At 44.9% G+C, this 18,585-nt stretch overlaps 2 protein-coding genes across 3 annotated transcripts; one reads left to right on the forward strand and one right to left on the reverse strand.

The window, feature by feature from the left end:
* The first annotated feature begins 474 nt into the window (after window positions 1-474).
* LOC148317596 (G protein-coupled receptor 26-like) lies at window positions 475-4,551 on the forward strand. Of its 2 annotated transcripts, XR_015840038.1 has the most exons (4): window positions 475-1,329; window positions 1,927-2,040; window positions 2,290-2,672; window positions 3,748-4,551. XR_015840038.1 is itself a non-coding variant. In XM_088284504.1 (3 exons), the coding sequence occupies exons 1-3, from the start codon at window positions 656-658 to the stop codon at window positions 2,519-2,521; spliced, it is 1,020 nt and encodes a 339-aa protein (XP_088140630.1). In that variant the 5' UTR covers window positions 475-655; the 3' UTR covers window positions 2,522-4,551. The 2 variants fall into 2 exon arrangements, 1 of the variants encoding a protein (XP_088140630.1); XM_088284504.1 differs by having other exon boundaries at window positions 2,290-4,551.
* Window positions 4,552-5,683: 1,132 nt separating this feature from the next.
* cpxm2 (carboxypeptidase X (M14 family), member 2) lies at window positions 5,684-18,289 on the reverse strand. The gene is made up of 15 exons (XM_088284181.1): window positions 18,226-18,289; window positions 17,624-18,060; window positions 15,818-15,919; window positions 13,922-14,031; window positions 13,620-13,759; window positions 12,062-12,146; window positions 11,106-11,256; window positions 10,944-11,032; window positions 9,759-9,882; window positions 9,364-9,560; window positions 8,524-8,703; window positions 7,444-7,741; window positions 7,139-7,278; window positions 6,650-6,749; window positions 5,684-6,470 (listed from the first exon to the last, which is right to left on the reverse strand). Coding segments are annotated over exons 1-15 (2,415 nt in total). The 5' UTR covers window positions 18,228-18,289; the 3' UTR covers window positions 5,684-6,210.
* Between the last annotated feature and the right edge of the window lie 296 nt (window positions 18,290-18,585).

Genomic DNA, 18,585 nt, shown 5'->3' on the forward strand with positions numbered 1-18,585 from the left:
AGCAGTTAATAAAGCTTGTAAGAGTAATTATTTGATTTATTACGTTTGAACCAAGGTTGTTTATTGTGATTTTAATGTGATTGACATTTTCAACTTATTGAGCATTGCAATTGATTCTGTCTTGTTTTTAGATTTGAAGTTATTTCATAAATGTTTATATGTTCTTGCACTTTACTGTTGCAGTTTTGTTAGGTCTGGATCCCATTTCGCACTTTGTGCCACTGTATATCAAAAAAATGAGTACTCGGTCTGATTCGGTGTTCCTAATGGAGTATCCTTCTTTCAGGCTTGCACCCTCCTATGCCAAAGTGTGCATCTGTGTCTGAGGGTCTTCGCTGGAGTTAGCCCACACAGTGTGCGGAGGGGTAATTTCTCCCGAAGCGCATCACAGGACCACAAAAAAAAAAAGCCCTGAAGCTCGACGCAGCGTTTGCTTGACTCTGCGCCCAAAAAAAAAAAAAGAGGGCAGGGAAGCCTTCTCGCGCTCGTCTTCGAAGCAATGTAGTGGAAAGAAGGAGAACAGGGGGGCTTCTCCCTGCACCCGGAGGAGGGTGGGTGGGTGGGGTGCTCGGAGTCGACCGCGACCGCGGCCGCTTGAGGATCACCGCCGCATGGACATGAGCGCCCGAAAAGTGTCTCTCTTCGCGATTTGAGGATGGACCCCGCGGAGGCGTTGGTGTTCGCCTTGGTGCTGGTCATCATCGTGGTGTCGCTGCTGTCCAACGCGCTGGTGCTGATCTGCTTCGTCTACAGCCCCGAGATCCGCAAGCAGGCTCCGGGGCTCTTCAACCTCAACCTGACCTTTTGCAACCTGTTGCTCACCGTGGCCAACATGCCGCTGACGCTCGCCGCCCTGGCGAGGCGCGCGCAACCGGGCGGCGACGCCTTGTGCCAGGCGGCCGGCTTCCTGGACACTTTCCTGTCCACCAACTCCATGTTGAGCATGGCGGCGCTCAGCATCGACCGCTGGGTCGCCGTGGTCTTCCCGTTGCGCTACCACTCCAAGATGCGCCACCGGGACGCCGCCCTCGTGCTGGGCTACACTTGGGCGCACTCCATCAGCTTCTCCATGGCCGCCACTTGCCTCTCGTGGCTGGGCTACCACCGCCTGTACGCCGCGTGCACGCTGGCCGCGCCGAGGGAGCGGGCGAGCGGCCGAACGCAGTTTGTGATCTTCACGGTCCTCTTCCACTCGTTCACCTTCCTGCTGTCGTTCGTCGTGCTGTGCGTCACTTACCTCAAAGTGCTCAAAGTGGCCCGCTTCCACTGCAGGAGGATCGACGTCATCACCATGCAAACTCTGGTGCTGCTGGTGGACATCCACCCCAGGTAGAACAAAACGAAGTTGCTCATCTTTACTTTTTACCTCCGCCAGGGAGCGGCCATCGTGCAAATAATGCTCTGAGGCTTTTTTTTAATTATTATTACCTCCCCCAAGGAAGTTTTGTGTCCCATTAATAATGATTCCCGTCCTTTTTTAAAAAAATACAACCAAGGTTGCTCAGTGCAAATAATGCTAACACAATTTTTTTAATTACCTCTGCCAAGGACATTTTAATAATCAAATAAGCACTTCCAAAAGTTTCTATCACACAAATAATGGCTGCACTACTTTTTTTTTTTTTTTTTTTTTTACCACCGCCAAGGAGGTTTTATTATAAAAATGAGCTTTTTACCTCCATCAGGGAGCGCCCATCATGCAAATATTGTTGGCTATCTTTTTTTCTGAATGCTTACATTACAATTATATATTACTCAAATGTTTCTATCCAGAAGTTAATGATGATTTACAGTATTACCTCCACCAGGGAGCCTGTTACTTCAAAGTGGGACCATCTTATCGAAAGGCTCCTTCTCTGTTCCCAGTGCACGAGTCATGCTTGGATGACTTTACCTCGCTACCGTTGTACTGCTTTCTCGTTGCAGCGTTCGACAGCGCTGCCTGGAGGAGCAGAGGCGGCGGCGGCAGCGAGCCACCACGAAGATCAGCACCTTCATCGGCACCTTCATGCTCTGCTTCGCTCCTTACGTCATCACAAGGTGAGCGAGAACACTTTGGGGAGGGACCCTTGTCCGTTCCCCGTGCACTCAGCAGTGCCACACTTGCAAGTAAATACTTTTAAGTATGTAGGCCTAAGTAAGTAAGTGATTGTCTGAGTGTTCAAGTAAAGATGTCACTATAAGCAAGTGAAATTGTATAAAGTAATTTAAAAAAGTAAATTCCGCGCGGGATTATTGTATCGTTCCAAAAGAGATCAATTCAATAAGTCTGGCGTCCCCCGCCTGCAGGATCGTGGAGTTGTTCCCAACCGTGCCAATCAGCCCCCACTGGGGCGCGGTGTCCAAGTGTTTGGCGTACAGCAAAGCGGCTTGCGACCCCTTCGTCTACTCGCTGCTGCGCCACCAGTACCGCAAGACCTGCGGCGACATCGTGGACCGGCTGCTCAAACGCAGCCGCTCCTTCAACGAGTCGACGGCGGGCTCGGAGTGCCGAGGCGGCGCCTTACCCAGGGTGGAGTGATGCGGGGTTGCCATGGCGACCGTCCAGAGGATTGGGGTTCCGCAAACCATGAAGGACCGTCGTGGATTAAGCGCACAAGCGCCTCACGGAGTCAAGGGGAGCGAAACTGGATCTTCCAGCTTTACTCGAGAGAATTATTTCCCGAAGAGTGGTATGTAGCTCTGAACACTCTTGATCGAGTCCCTTGATTGTACTCGAGTGCGTCTTAATCCAGATAATTTCAGGTACAAGGATTTATATTCCTCTTATTTTATGCTTCCACTGATTGTGCTTTGTGATGGGCTGATTGGATCCATTCTGGGCCCTCACTTGGACGACTTTGCTTTTTGTTGGAGAACGATCAGCCACATGGCCAAATGCATATCTTTGTCCTGCAGGGGTGTGGAACAGATTTTACCAACACCGGTTAGCCCCGGAAGCAGGCACGTGCACGGACACTTTTGTGAGCAGGTGCCCAAAAAGTAGCACCCATCGCCAAAATTAAAAATAAAACAATAGTAGATATTTCACACAACACAGGTAATAAGAAAAGTATTTCAAAAATAGTAAAGCGCACAATTACTATTTTACAATCAATCTCTAGTCCTCAAAGAGGATTTATTGTTTTTTGTTTTTTTTAAATTGGAAGTCAATTTTTACGTATCCAGGTGAGCGACTGGTGCTGGAGCACCTCTGAGAGGTCAACGTGTGCACGTGCCTACCCCTTTGGCTCACATACGCTTAGCAGCCCGTGTGGACCTTTGTCTAAAAATACACTCAGCGGTGATGGGACATTGTGATTTTCTAGGATTGTTGTAGAAGTGTTCCTCTGATGAATATGAAGAGATTTCTAGAAAAAAAACAAGTGTTGAATCTTGATATTTATCTTGCTTACTACCCTTGTTAAATTATTGTTGAGAAATGATGATCCGTGTCTTCTCATAGATGAATATCAGAAGGTCATTTAAGCAAATGTGTTATTTCAGACGTGTGCGTCAAACTGGTAGCCGAGAAGTAGTTCTGTTTGAAAAACGGTTGGTGACATAGTGAGGAAGAAAATGTCAATAAAAATAAATCAATCAATAAATCATCTTCATAATTAATCCTATGAATTATTTTATTTTTCCCCTGTTGAAATTAATGAATATTTAAAACTCGCCATCCCACTTCTCTTGATTTAACGGCGCTTGTGCTCGGGAGCAATGTTTATCACCATTATCACCAATCAATGATGCTCCTTATTTCAGCAAGTTTGTGAGGACGCCGAGTTGTTGCAATCAGCGGCGTGATTCGTCCCCAAGATGATGACAAATGTGCAACATTCGACAGCAGTTCGGCGACTATTAACTCCAGGGGGGTCGACAATAACGAGCCAACTGATGTGACTGCAAAACAACAACATAGAAAAATTCTGACAAAAAAATAATAATAGTAATATTGAAAGAATATCATCAAAATATGCTGTATCTGGAAAAAATGGAGAAATATGTTTGCATATTTAATATGACTTTCAAAAGCGACCATTACAATCTTTAGTACGAAAAGAAAATTACAGATCATAGAGTTGCATTTTTTTTTTCTGTAAATATGAATGGATGCATTCATAAGTCGTGCTATAAACAACAACTATTATTTTTCTGTGAGTTACTGCATTGTATGACACCTCAAGAAAATGAATGCCTTAAATGCTGTTGGCGTAGACTATTTTGCCGTTGAAATACACGACGAGTGAGGAAGACGTAACTGTTGCCTTATTACATCCTGTGTGTACGATCTAGAATCTGTATTTTATTAGCGCGGCGGACGCTTTCCATGGACAAAATACCGTAGTTATTAACCTCATGATTGGTGGTTGTTTCTAAATAGTCTATTTTGATAGAAAATATATTGTGATGATTTGAATGCAAATAAGCTCTGTGGTTGGGCCTCCCTTTTTTTTTTTTCAGTTTGAAAACATCGACAGCTACATGCTGCTCATGATGATGTGATATGAATGATAATGATGATGATGATTACCACAATTGTAATGCAGCAGGAGAACATGATGGTGCGTTGAGATTTTGTGACCTCCATGATTAAAGTGTCCATACAATAGCGGCTGATGCTGTTGTCGTCATTTAATTAGATCGGAGTAAATGTGCCCGCATTTACGTTGCAAGCTACGAATTTGGGTAAATATTGGCAACATTTTTAATAAAATAGTTCAAATGAATTTCTAAGAAATTAATTCATTGAAAAAAAAACAATTAAAATAATGAATACAATAAATGTTATATATTAAATCTAATGATTATTTTTATTATTTTATTTTTAATTACTTTTAATGTATTTTCATGTATTTAATACATCCAATAGGATCATAAAAAGTCTGCAAAAGCCTACTAGAACACCTGGACTTCATGCGGGGTTAATCAGAGGCACTTTAAATGGTAGCAAGTCTGCGCTTGTCTCCTGTCTTTGAATTTGACTTACGACTTCTGAATGCAGCCGCATCCCATATATAAAGGGGTGTGCACACTTCTGCAAACATCGTTTCTTTTTAAATTGTTTTATTTAGTTGTACAGGTGGAAAAAAACATCTTGAAATTTTGACAAGGCAAAACATGGCAATTAAACAGGGGTGTGTAGACTTTTTATAGCCACTGCTGTACTGCAATTAAACCTCATTCCCAAAACGTACAAATGGACGCCTCCTCCCCTTCCGCAGTTGATTTGAATCAAACACCGCTTGAGTAATTGCAATGTGCAACCGCAGCGAGAGTCGCGTCGCAACATTTCGGCCCTGTCTCGCGTAGCTCAACAAGACGAGCGAAAAATTGGAAGCACCTCAGCGTGGGCGCACATTCGCACCTTGAGAACGAGCGGAGATAAAGACAAACATACAGCTTGCCGGGTCCAATGATTTCCCGGCGAAACACGTTGACCAAAGTGAGAAGTGGACACCTCTGCGTGAAAACAAAAGTGCTTCGCCCTAAACTTTAGCGTTTTGACAACCTCAAGACTCGTCAAGTTACAAACACTTGTTAATGTCAAATATGATATAATTGACTATTCATGGGTATACATATGTCCATATGCATGCGAGAAAAATGAAAATCCAAACAGCATTTTAATTGAAGTAATTGAACTTTATTTCATGTGAAGCAATGCGCGTATCGGTTGCGTTGCCTCTGGAGTGGTTTACATAACTTAACAGGTCCTCTATGTACATACATGAGATTAGATGCTCAGGCAATCTGGTTTTATTTACATAAAAAAAAAAAAAAAAGCCTTTTTGAATTATGATATGTCATAACATTGTCCCCCCCGCGCTATATATATATTTATCATTTGCTTCTCGCTATACATACGTCTATGCTAATATTCCTTAGCCTGTCATTTTAGCATTAGCTAGCGGTCTTTGGGTTGATGAAATTATTATTATTTTTTTTTTTTAACATTTTGGTATTCTCTTTAGTTTTATGTATGCCGTAAAATTCACTTGGGACTGACACGCTGCTTGAAACGAGCACGCCTGGAGAACTGTGCAAGTGAGTTAGTGAGAGCCGTTGCTTTAAAAATTGTTTACTTTTAAATTTGTTGTAAATTTCTCGTCAGTTCGCTCACGGGCTGCCTTTTTAATTTAGATATTTTCAACAACATTGCTCTCCATCTTGGAAGTCCCCTCAGTCATGATTAGGTTCTAGTTCTTCCCCACTCCCTGGCCGCCATTAAGTCCCCGGTCGTCTGTCACCGGAGCGCCGGGCTTGGAACGGCCTGACGGGCACTTTGCCGCCGCCTTGCTTGTTGAAGCGCTCCATGATCTCCCGGATGCGAGACAGGTTGGTGCGACCCAGCGTGAAGTCGCAGCGGGTGGCGCCCATCTCGTAACCCACTTCGCATTTCTTGCTCACCATGCTGTAGCCCTCGGCCCTCGCCGTCACGCGGTACTCGCCCGGGTTCAGCAGGCGCCAGTAGTCCCCATCAGCAGCTGACGCGCAATTTTGCAATTGGAATCATTATTCCGGAATAAAAATGGCTAATGTACTTTTTTTTGCGCATTTAATTTCACGCTCTTGAGTACGAAAGCTTTTTGCTTTATGTAGGCCGCATTCACTTCAAACGACTTTGTGAGTTAATACCGAAATATCTTGGATGGCGCTCGCGTACCTGTGCGAATGTCGTGGCCGATGCCATCCACAGCGATGGTGGCGTTGGCTATCCCGTTGCCTTGCAGGTCCCTCACGATGCCTTTGATCCCACGATGCACCTGCGGACGGAACGAGAAGCTTCATTCTAGGGAGAGTTTGTTTTTTTTTCCTTCACATTTTCTCTTTCCAAACCTGCCTCCACATTTGGCGTCAGTGTGGGGGCACATACTGTCACTCAATTAACAATTTTTTTTTTTCGTTACTTCCGTTACTCGTATTCATCTGAGGTTCATGTACTAGTATGCTCGTTGTCCTCACTAGTAGCACAACTTAGATGAACTAGTCGACAATGACATGCTACTAGTCAGGCACATGTTGAGACGGACTAAATGCGCTGACGAAAGCTTCGAATTACCTCCAACTTGCACCACAGGTGTGTTTTTTTTTCATGTGCGTGGGCTTTGTCTGTGTGTGTGTGTGTGTGTGCGCGCGTGTGTGTGTTGTTTGCCTGCTCCATGAAGACGAGAAGAGATTCGCGATTGTTCTCCCACTCCTCCGGCAGCTCGCTCTCGTGAGGGAATTTGTCACAGCCCACGTACATCGACAACTCAAAGCAGTTGGTGTGCAAATAGCTGAAGTCGTTCATGCCTGCCAACACACGCACACGCACACACACACACACGTCTGCGTCACAGTGTCATCCTTACATCATGTGACCAAAAAAAAAAAAAAGCGCGTGATGACTGACTTGAAATGAATTTGGTGACGTCACTGTGTCCCAATACTTTTGACGATTTCAATTTTGCCACTCACTGCCTGCCGCTGTATGCCAGGACGCCCCGTTGATGGTGCCGTCCTCCTTGGCGAAGTCCTCCCTGTGACACACCCTCCGATTGGCGGCCGTCATGAGGCGGTGGGTGGAGGCGTAGGCGAAGGAGAGCCAGCGGAAAACGTGGTCGTCCGGCGTGGGCGTCTGCTCCCGGGTCACGCCCTGCGAGCGGGTCTTGTCGTACGGAAAGGTCACCACCAGCTCGCCCCCCTGGAGGTTGCCGCCCAGCACAAAGGGGATCTTTTCCATCCAGGTGATTAAAGCACGCGTTTCTACGGCAACCTGCAGCAGGGTACACAAGGGGGATTCCGAAAGTAGGGAGGCGTAAATTGCAAATTGTGGATGTGGACGCATGGGGAAGTGGCTTTATTTATTATTTATTAATTAATAATTTTTTTAAAATGAATATTAAACTGTGCCGGTTGTTCATCGTTTAACCAAGCAGCCTTCTGATAACATCACGCTGATCCTGATGCCGAGGGGCCGGGTGTCCTCGCACCTCAGCAGCTATTTTGGAACCCCCCGAGTGCGTGACTCACACCAGACAACGTCACAACGCCGCCGATGCGCTTTTTATAGACGCGCGGATTCTATTTCCGCTTGTCACTATCAGACGACGGCGCATCCGCTTCTCCCGAAATAGACGCTGTTTTTACGCCCACATGCTTCTTTTTTTCTTCTAAAGTCTCTTCAGGCATGGAAGCCCCTCGCTGTGCATTTCCCAAACTGTAGGTTTGAGTCATAAAGTAATTTTTGTTTTCGGTAGAAATTGGAGTGTGAAGGCTAAAAGAGCTTGAATTGAATTGTTAGTTGAGACTTGAAGTTGGTTGGTGGAGAAATGTGGAAGCAAGAGGAAAATATGTAAAACATATCACGATCAATTTGGGAATTTTATTTTGGCGTTAGAATGATTTCAAAGGATGGAGAATTGTCGAAAGATCAGTAGAAACTTTCCCGAATGAAAATGAAAATTGGTGGAATTTGCGTTAGGTGTGAATGCTCTTCATCAAACTAAACTAAACCAGAATCAATAAATCAAGACGCAAAGCAAAAACTGGACTGACCGAGGCGTTTTTGGACTGGTACCAAGCCGGAACGGACACGTAATGGTTGGACATCCTCCGCGGGATCAACTTTTTGGCCTCGGCCTCCCACAATATGGAGTTAAGATCGGGGAAGTTGTGGTGGATGTCAATGCCGTCGTTGCTCCACCGGCCCAGAGACCAGCCGCTGAGCTCGGAACCCTGCGCACAAGGAGGAAAATGACCTCAAGTTTTATGGAGATCCACAAGAGCTATATGTGTGCTATACGTGTGGGTGAGATGATTTATTGTATTAAAAAATCGCAATGTAAACATGGTGGGAACATGTTTAATCCAGATTTGATCCAGATTCAGTAGCAATGTAAAAGTTACCTGGAAAAATCAGAGAGAATTTTTACAGCCTCATTTTCTCTATTTTCAATGTTTTAGATGGATATATATTTTTTATATTTATTACATTTTAATTTATGATATTGGCTATTTTATTTCTAAAAAAAACAAAAAACAAAAAACAAAAAAGGCCTTAATTAAATCAGGGATCGGGGCAAATTTTCGACTTTAAGGGTCACATTTGATTAGTAAAAAATTATATTTTTATTAGATTTTATTTTATTATTATTTTATTATTATATCGTATTTAAAATATGTAAGCAAAACATGTTTAAAAGTTTATCTTAATAACACAAATTGTCCTTCCCACTAACGTGGATTGAAGTTGCTCCCTTGATCCAATACGGCCGGTTTTGCCTTGCTGGCGTTCTGTTCCAGTCATTAATCACATTTGCTTGATTAAAGGTGACACGTTGCAGGCAAAGGACACGCGCAGCCCACCAGGCCGAACGAAGCGCACGGCGGACCTACCACTTCAAAGGCTTTCGCGTACCCATCGGGGTTGACGGACGGCAGCAGGTGGATGCGGGTCTCGTCCACCAGGTGTCGGACCCGCTGGTTGCCCGACAGATACTCCAGACACATGAATTGCATCAGCAGGAGGAGCAGCTCGCGACCCAGCACCTCGTTGCCATGGGAACCGGCAGTGTAGCGGAACTCCGGCTCACCTGGACGTCAAAGAAGTTAAACAGAAGAAAATGATCCTTGAGTGAATTGCAAAGGCAGAAGTAAGTCTCAAGTCTTAACCTTCACACCTCACTTTGGTGACATTTTGTGCACGATTTGAAATTTTGGCCATAAAGTTTAACCATGGATTTTTGGGGGGAGATTTGAAACTGTGAGTAAACGGGCGCAAACACACTCACCCACTTCGTGCTCCCCCGGGTTGTCGGAAATCTCGATGGCGTAGAGTTTGAGGCCGCCGTGGCTTTTGCCGATGTTGTAGATGCGAGTGATGTTGGGACACATTTCGTTGACCACCTTCATCAGCTGTGCAGCGACAAAAAAAGGAACTTTATGATCATAATTTCTATCTTACCATCACGTAAAACTGACTAGATTTAAAACAATCATTATTAACCAGAAATGTTGATGAAATATGGAACAAGTTTTGCTCTGACTAACCAAAAATTCAAATTTGAGCCTGCATAAAAGGCCATGCCGACCCTGATTATCACCACTTTTTTTTTTCTTGAACTGAAGGACCTTCATCTTGAAGCACATTCTTATTCTGCCTCTTCAGCGAGTGAGGTAATTTCTCATCTTTTTACTCCAATCATTACTATGGCGTGGGGAGGGTGGGGGGCTGTTCTCTTTTGGCGAAGCCACAATGAGCCACATTCAGTCCTTTATGTAAAAGCGACAAGGTTGAAGGCGAGGCGCGCTATCAGCTACCTGCACGCTCAAAAGAAATGTCAAAGGGGCTGGGTGGGGAAGAGGAGGTGAAAAGGCTCCAGGGGTTTAAAAATAGCGCCTCCTTTCTTTTGCCAGGGCCTCCCCTTGAAGCTGCAGAGCTAAGAAGGACGCGGTCCATTTAGCTGACTTTGATGGCTACGCTGGAGCGTTTCAAGGCGCCACATCAAAAAAAAAAAAAAACACGGCCGCACTCGCAGCAGAGCCGTTCGCCGTCGGACACGACAGCCGTTCGGGACACTGTGAGCACCTCAGACGCACTTGTGTTTCTTAATCGCTATAATTGTATGTGCATGGTGACCTACGCAGCTGTTCTCCTCTTTACGTGAAGACTATTAACAATTTAAAAAGTTGGATTCAAATTGTCTGATAATTTTAAAAAAAAAATGTTTCATCCAATGATTAATTTTTTTATTTCATTTTTTTGGAAATGTTTGAATGTCATTAGGTTTGTCTTATTTTGTAATGTGTTCATATAAAAAAAAAAAATAATTGGCACAAAATTGGCGAATTTTAATAGAATTTTGTCGATTAATCCGTCGGGCCTTACTAAAAAAAAATTAACCAATTTCATCTATTTTTATCTATTATGACCCTCTCGTCGAGGAAAACAATCTAATTAATGCCAAACAACTGACCTGCCTCATTTCCTTGTAACTGTGAAGCGTGAAGTCCAACTCGTCTGTCGTTATGACCTCGTTGCGCCGGTGGTAATAATTATTCGGGTCTGTGTGAGGAAAAAAAAAAATTGACCATTTAAAACGTGCTGAACAATTAGTGTAAAGTGACATATGGCTCACCTGGCAAGGGGCACCCGAGGATCTCGGCTCTCATGCAGATGCTGCCTTTGTTGAACCAGGACTGGGGGTTGACTCGGATGTAGCGAGCCACCAAAGGAGTCGGAAAAATGTTGCGCACTGGGATCTCCTTTTCCCTGTTTCCTCTGAAGATCTACTGAGGCAAACAAAATGCTGAGTCAGGACATGAGACACGTTCAATTCTTTAGCGCCAGAAATTAGCAGTATATTGATGGAATGTTCCTTGAGCCTGCTAACTCAAGCTAACGCAGTAACTGTCAAAATAGATCATTTCCCCCCCCCCAAAAAAATAAAACAAAACATACATTACGATATAGAACACTAAATTTTCCATAACATTTCCTTAGAGGTCGACATACTACCGAATTAAAAGAACTCACTTGCGAATTGGTGAACAAGCTAGCTACCAAGCTAACGAGCTAACTAGCCAAATAACAAACTAGCAAGCTAATGAGCCATCCAGCAAGCAAACAAAAAAAACAGCTCAATAATGAGCTAGGAAACTAACAAGCTAGCAACTGCTACAAATCTCATTAAATGAAAAAGTTCTCGAGTCTACGTGGCCGCTCTCACGCACTCCTTGTTGAATGTCAGTAAACTTTCGGTGGTTTATTGTACCAAAGTTTTCAACGCCCACGCCCTGTCGCACCTTTTGGCATTTAGAAAGACAAATGATGGCGTATGGCATTTGCTGCAAAAAGACTCACGGGTGGGCGGCTTGTGAATGACTCCCCTTGCCACACGACTTGATCAGGGCACAGAATAGCCGCTTAATCACATTTACGGGATCAATAATTAAGAGTCACTGATGGTCGCGAGGTCTGAGATGAGCTTGTCGTTCCTCTCGAGGGGTCGTCAGTGTTTATCGTGTAAGATTGGCAACCTGCGCGTAAGCTCCGGGCTTAATTCTTGTCGATTCGCCAAAGCAAGCTCCTCACCATGTCCTCCGAGCCGTTCTTCACCGTAACCCACGTGTGACTGTCGTTGCTCACCATCACTTTGTAGGAGGTCACCCAGTCACTCCTGTTCAACACCAAAAAAAAAAAATAAATCATACAGTTGGAGTCTAATTTGAGCCGTTTTTGTTTTTGGTCAACCCTGCTAACAAACAAGCGACACTTGAAAATACAAAGCGCCACACTGAAACTTTGACAAATTCAGAGCAAAGCGATTTGGAACCTGACATTAAAGTAGGTCAGCAGTCTCGCAGCATGTCTCGGAATTGTGTAAGCGAACATGTGAGCTGTACGTTGGCAGAGATTCCTGCGCTCCCGGACAAGCGCACCAGCGCCCGGTCGGTCCGGCCTCTGAGGAATTCCCGGCTCGGCTAATTAAGGCGCCGTTGTGGAGCGAAGGCGCAAGCTAGGCCGGCTACACAGACCGCAGAGCTAATTGCGAGAGATTCTGTCTCAGGCATCGGTGCGTTCATATGTGAATCTCGGGTGGTGCAAACAGAACCACACAAAGCACTTCTTTTTTTTTTTCTTAAACGGAAAAGCCTCAATTAGTCAATATCGCTATTTCCAATTAAGAACATCAGTTGTTGAATATTATCACACAGGAGATTTACGCCATATTCCCGAGGGGCAGGCATGTGTCCAAACTGAAAAGTTTTCCTGTTTTCTATTGTTGTGGAGCAGAACAATAGTGGTAAAAGCGCTGGCGTCATGTATTTGTCTTTGCCGTGATATTGCAGCAGGCGCCGTTACGGATCATCTGACAACCACCCCGCTAGATTGTTGCCGCCTGTGACACGGCAGCCGCGGCACGCAGAGGCCCGGCGGCTGGGAGCCTCTGCAGCTGCCTGCTGGATGTCACATCCACTCTTACCAGGCCACTTTATTAGGAACACTTTCGGAACCTGCTCCAACTATTGATATTGCGATGTAGCTTTGTGTTCATCGCGATACATTATCCATACAGTTGTGTCAAATTGCGATATCGCCATATATTGCGATGTTTATTTACCGTATTTTCCGGACTATAAGCTGCTTCTTTTTTCCTCGATTTTGAACCGCGCGGCTAATACATCACTGTGGCTTTTCTGTGGATTTTTTTTCACCGGTAGGGGCGCTATAGTTCAGAAAATACATTAAATAAATCTCGATTTTTTTTTTCTCTCTTTTGGGTCTGTTCTTTTTTAATCAGCAAAGTTGTTGCTGTGTTAAAATGTACAGTTTTAAAAATCAGTTTATGTACCTTATTTTTTTTAACGCAGAAAACTGCGGCTTATAGCCTGGTGCAGCTTTTCTTTTTTTTTTTTTAGAGGTACTGCGGCTTAAATGCAGATTGAGAGGCGGTCATCGTAAATTTTGTTTTTATTTTTTGAATGAAAAAAATGAAAATCCGAAGATGTTACTCCGGTACAGAGTCGCCCGGCCCCCCCCCCCCCCCCCCGCCCCGACTGTGATTCTCCTTCAAAGCAAGCGTGCGCTACCGGACATTTTCCATCCTCGCCGCGTGACCATCTGCGCCTCGCCGTGCGTGCGTACTCACGACCAGAGGGAGCTGCGGCCTTGTGTGATGACCCCCGTGAACTTGGTCAGCCTCCTGGCGTCCACCTCCAGCCACTGCAGCGGGTCGTCCCTGCCGGCGCACCAGGCGCCGTCGTAGAGGTCGTCCTCGTAGAGACCGGCCTGCGGGGAAGCACCGCAGCGGCGCTTTAGTCCAGATGTACGCCAAATTCAACCCAAGCTAACGTGCTAGCATCACAGCTCGTTAGCCGTAGTTGCGTAAACTTACCAAAACACGTTTGAAACTCCGTACCTTATTTTTATTCTTTCTAGCACAAGCCTCACCTGAATGTTGAGGCGACCTCTGTGCGCACCGAGGCCGTAGCGTTTGTTGGTAGACGCGTGGAGCTGGAAGTCGTCGATCTTAAGCGTCTCCAGTCCCATAGGAGGGCACTCTGGGTAAAGCGTGAGAAAGACGTAAAGACACTAGACCATACTCACGGTAATATATTCTTTATCCTCTGCAAAGATAGGAATCTTAACACATTGGTGTGTAAGAATCCACTCCAACGCATTTCATCCATCTTCACTTGATGACTACCAGAAATGCAGTTTTTATTCTCAGAAAAAGGAATTTTTTAAATTATTTTTTTTTTACCAGTGCCCAATGAGTCGACTACATCAGTCGTCAGGCATGGGTGAGGCAGTGTGCTGGATGCATTTCTTTTGGAAAACCAGAGCCACAATAAAAAATGGAGAGGGGAAAAAAAAAAAGCTGCACATCATGGAGGAATGTTTTCATTTTGCAGCTGGAAGTGGAGTTTGGAGCGGACGTCGGCCATTAAGTGCTTGCAGAGGCGAAGAGAAACACAAAAAGAAGTGAAAGATTGGATGGTCTTTTAGGAACCATAATGACGATGGAAGAGACGAAGAGTCTGGGACAGCCGAAGGTTTTTTTTTTTTTTTTTCTCGGGGCGCTCTGTGCTTTTTCCCGCTCAAGAGTGACATAACATCTGAGAAGACCGTTTTGTACATGCAGCCGGACAAAGAAAAGTCTTTTGTTTTTTATTCATTTATTTATTTTTTTTAAATGTGCATTCTGGATTTGGATTTTTACCGAATCCCAGCCAAAATGTGCCCTCGTATTTTAGAGAAAATAAATATCCAACTCTGCCATCCAGTGAGACAATTAATATTTTCCACAACACGCTGAATTAATTTGTGCTGTAAAACTATACTGTGACTGAAGGAAAATGTACTCAAGCCAAAATCTGGAAAATCATGTCCCAAACGACGCAAATACGCATGTGAGTCTTGCTATTAGTTTTAGATTTTTTATTTATTTATTTATTTTATTTTATTTTTTGTGGGAGTTAGGGTTAGAGTTGGGGGGGTGGTATCAAGTAGTATTTGAAACATGAAAAAAAGAGTTCCCTAAGTGTTTTTTTAATCATCTTATTCTGTACGTCATTACAATAATACCAAAACAAATTAAATTTAAAAAGAACCCTGAAAGGTTTTGTACGATATTAAGAGACAAGACAGAAAATTAAGGACATTTCTTAATTTTAGCTAGTTTTCGAAATGCAAAATGTAATTTTAGTGAGTTATTATTTTTTGTCTCTCATTAATTGATTTAGTTTTCATTTTAAAAAAAAAGCCAACAGAAATTCACTCCAAAAAGTGTTACTGGTTCACAAGTGCACGTCGAAATAATCTCATATACAGGGCTAAAGGCTAGGCCAAGGACTAAAAGTTGCTAAACAAAGCCAACAACTTGTCAAACACTGCATATAAAATCCGCTTGGAATCGACTGTCTGAGTGGAGTAACGATCATAACACATTAAGAGCCCCCGAGCGGGCCCAACCGGCTTTAAGTTTGCGGCCGAGCTTTAAATCATTAACGGCATCTGTATGCAATCCTCCAGCAGATCCACGTGGGAATAAAACATCTGCTTGGCGCGAACAGCAACGAACTAGATAGCGGACAGGCCGGGCCTCACATGTCGCATGCGGCCCTGAAGGCCAAAAGTAACACCGGGTGGTGTTAAAAAAAACTTTGATATGAGCATATAATGAGGCATGTGGCGGTCATTTTTTTTTTAACACTAAACACGATGTGCTTTTTGCTGAACAGTTTGTTACAGGCGAGTAGTCTTGTGTATGTCTTGTTTCTCGCTTACGTCCTGAAAATTAAGGATGGCCGTCGATTATCTGTGGACATTTGAATAATTTCTTACCGCCTTTAAATCGTGCCGACTGCCCGTCTCCTTCTGAGCTTCCATTTGGGCTTTTCGGGTTGCCCTTCTTGTTGTTCTCCACTTTTTTGTTGGACGATTTGTCTAAGGGGAGAATGTAGATTGACATGTGAGGAGATTTGCTTCTTTTTTGTTTCTATTCATGTTAAAAGGGCAAAATTCTGCCCCCCCCCCCAAAAAAAAGAAAAAGCAATTAAAATCCTTTTTTTTTTTTTAGTCATAGACTGACAATAGCATTTTACTCCCACCCTCAACTCGGGTATAGACCGATCTCTCATCCATCAAACACCCCACGAGAGGCACGACTGGGCCGAGGAGTCACATTCCACTGAAGATGGAATGAGAGGAACATTTTTCTTTTCTTTTTTTTTTTTTTCTTCTTCTTTATTCAGCTAAATGTCAAGAGTGCACCCATGTGATAACAATCCGTCGCACATCTGAAAGTCTTTATCCTCCAACTCACGCATGGAGGAACGCGACAGGTCATCATCGGCGGCCGCAAAAGTGCGTTCCTAAAGTTAAACTCAGCAGATTCGAGATGCATAGAGGAGATATGGTTATTGGATTAGCGTGTCAAAGAAAAAAAAACCCAAAAAAACCCGACATAATACGGGGTAAGATGGTTGTCAGGAATTCAACTTTTCAAGTATCTCCTATGTGAACATTTACTGTCTTCGATGGAAGAAGCAGGTGACACGTGAGGTCATGTTATGTGCACATCTGCTCTTCATTACCCGACAGAACCACTTAAACTGTGGACTCACTCGAGTTCTATATGCTACTGTGTGTCGTGTAATCATTTCATACAAGGTCTTTAACGCTTCCGTTGCTTAATCAAGTTTGGGGAAGAGTCTTTTGAAATAGCTGAATATCGTAACGTGAAATCATACGCGCTCAAGTCGTCGCTATTCTTCTCATGTTTTGGGGGGGGGGGGGGGGGGGGACGTCGCGTCGACTTGGCAGAAAGTGCCCCGCTTTGATGGATGTATATACAGTGGAGTGCGGTGGACGTTGTTGTTGACGACGTTTTCCCAGGATATTAATCATGTTGTCAATTGATTTAAGATGTCCGCTGAATTCCCGGAAGGCGCTGAAACTCGGCGCCAAACTTGAACAGTCCTTACTCGAACCCCGAAACCGCTCTGGATGCAAAAATGCCCCTCCTGTTCGAAACCTAATCCTACTTTCGGACCCCTAACTCTAATACTCTAATCCAGGCGTGGGTAACCTACGGCCCGGGGGCCACATGCGGCCCGTTAAACGTTTTAATCCGGTCCGCCAAACTGAAAAAAATTAATTGCATAAATCTTGTTAATGTTCTGCTCCAACCCTGAGTCAAGGCCAAACTCTAACCTTGACCCCGACCTCGAATTGCAACCGTGACCTTGAGTCAGCCTAACCCCAAACGTACCCTAATCTTGATCCCTCATCCAAACGCACCTGGAACCATAATCCAATCGCTAATTTAATCTGAAATCCTCATCTCCAGATGACTCAGCATCAGGAGCAAGCGGAGGTTCAATCTTATCACCTGAGCCGTGGTGCCACATCATACCCAACCTGAACCCCCCCCCCCCCCTCCTCCTCCTCCCCCTTAAAATCCGAAACCCACCCTAACACCAGGAAAACAAACTCAACCGACAGGTTTCAATTTTGCGTTCCTCGAGCTCCACAAACCGCCATCCTTCATTGTTGATTTAGAAATTGACTCTCACCGTCTAATAAAGTTTGACTGAGAACTTGAAGCATGCTGAACATCAGTCGTGATTTTTTTTTTTTTTTTTTTACCTGCCTGCCTGCCGCCGTCTCCCTTCCCTTTGGTTGCTTTCTTGCCGTATTGCCTGGGCGCTTCACGCTCGTCAGGCCCCTCGGGCATCTGGACCCGAGCGTACTGCTCCCTCGTCAGCAGCTCCTGCATGTAGTAGTCCTCGTCATCGCTGGCTGAACCCTGGCTGAGGTCGGCCAGCCCTGCCAGGAGTCCCAACAGAGCCAGCGGGAAGAGGAGGCTCGGGCGCTGACCCGTCATGACACCACCCAAGTGGGGAGGGTATGCAGGGTGGGTGGTAACTCTCCGGTTCAACGACTCCCGAGGAGCCTTCTGCTGCTGTCCTGCGCCACGCCGCGTCCCATCCAATACTTTTCTTCGGCAGAGTTCACAAAGTTCCCCCGGCTTTCCAAGTCGCTGAGGAGAGCGGCGGAGCCAGAGGGTCCATGGATGCCTCAGCCTGTGAAAAATGCAGAGAGGGAGGGAGAGGCGCAAAAAGGGAGAAGAGGCAGGGAAAGAGCTTTGAGTTTGGACGCTGGCAGGTGACTCCAAAAGAAATCTTTAGTGTGTGCGTGTGGGGGTGTGTGTGTGTGTGTGTGTGTGTTTCTCTTCAGGCTGCACACACATGGAGACTCTGGGAAGTGTTCAAGATCCGCATTTCCTCTCCATCTCCTCCCACTCTGTCTGCTGGAAGCCTGGGAAAGTTTCCTCTCTCTCCTTTTGGGAAGTCAAGCACCTGATAAGCTGAAAAAAAAAAAAATGTTGTCTCCGGAACTTTATCTGGACGCCGAGAGAACGTCCCGCCTCGGGCATAGAGGAGGTTGCAGGAAGAACCGCGGAGCACTCGCGCTCTTCATCGGCATCGCTTTTGACATTTCATCAAGCTGAGGCAAGACAAACTTGGCGGCGTCAAAGAGCTCTCAACTCGGTTTAAATTAAATGCGATGCTTCATTGCACAGAACTGGTGCGGAATGAATTGTAAAA

Source organism: Idiotropiscis lumnitzeri, chromosome 20 (assembly GCF_059441095.1).
Source record: "Idiotropiscis lumnitzeri isolate Australia: NSW breed Sydney's pygmy pipehorse chromosome 20, RoL_Ilum_1.0, whole genome shotgun sequence".
In the NCBI taxonomy this organism is placed as follows: domain Eukaryota; kingdom Metazoa; phylum Chordata; class Actinopteri; order Syngnathiformes; family Syngnathidae; genus Idiotropiscis; species Idiotropiscis lumnitzeri.

Coding starts and splice junctions, on each gene's coding strand:
- cpxm2 (XM_088284181.1), bottom strand. Junction 14,032..15,817: donor GTCGGCACGATTTAAAGGCG/GTAAGAAATTAT, acceptor CGCTTTACCCAG/AGTGCCCTCCTATGGGACTG. Junction 12,147..13,619: donor GGCCGCAGCTCCCTCTGGTC/GTGAGTACGCAC, acceptor GGTGTTGAACAG/GAGTGACTGGGTGACCTCCT.
- LOC148317596 (XM_088284504.1), top strand. CDS start 656: ATGGACCCCGCGGAGGCGTTGGTGTTCGCCTTGGTGCTGGTCATCATC. Junction 1,330..1,926: donor CTGGTGGACATCCACCCCAG/GTAGAACAAAAC, acceptor TTCTCGTTGCAG/CGTTCGACAGCGCTGCCTGG. Junction 2,041..2,289: donor GCTCCTTACGTCATCACAAG/GTGAGCGAGAAC, acceptor CCCCGCCTGCAG/GATCGTGGAGTTGTTCCCAA.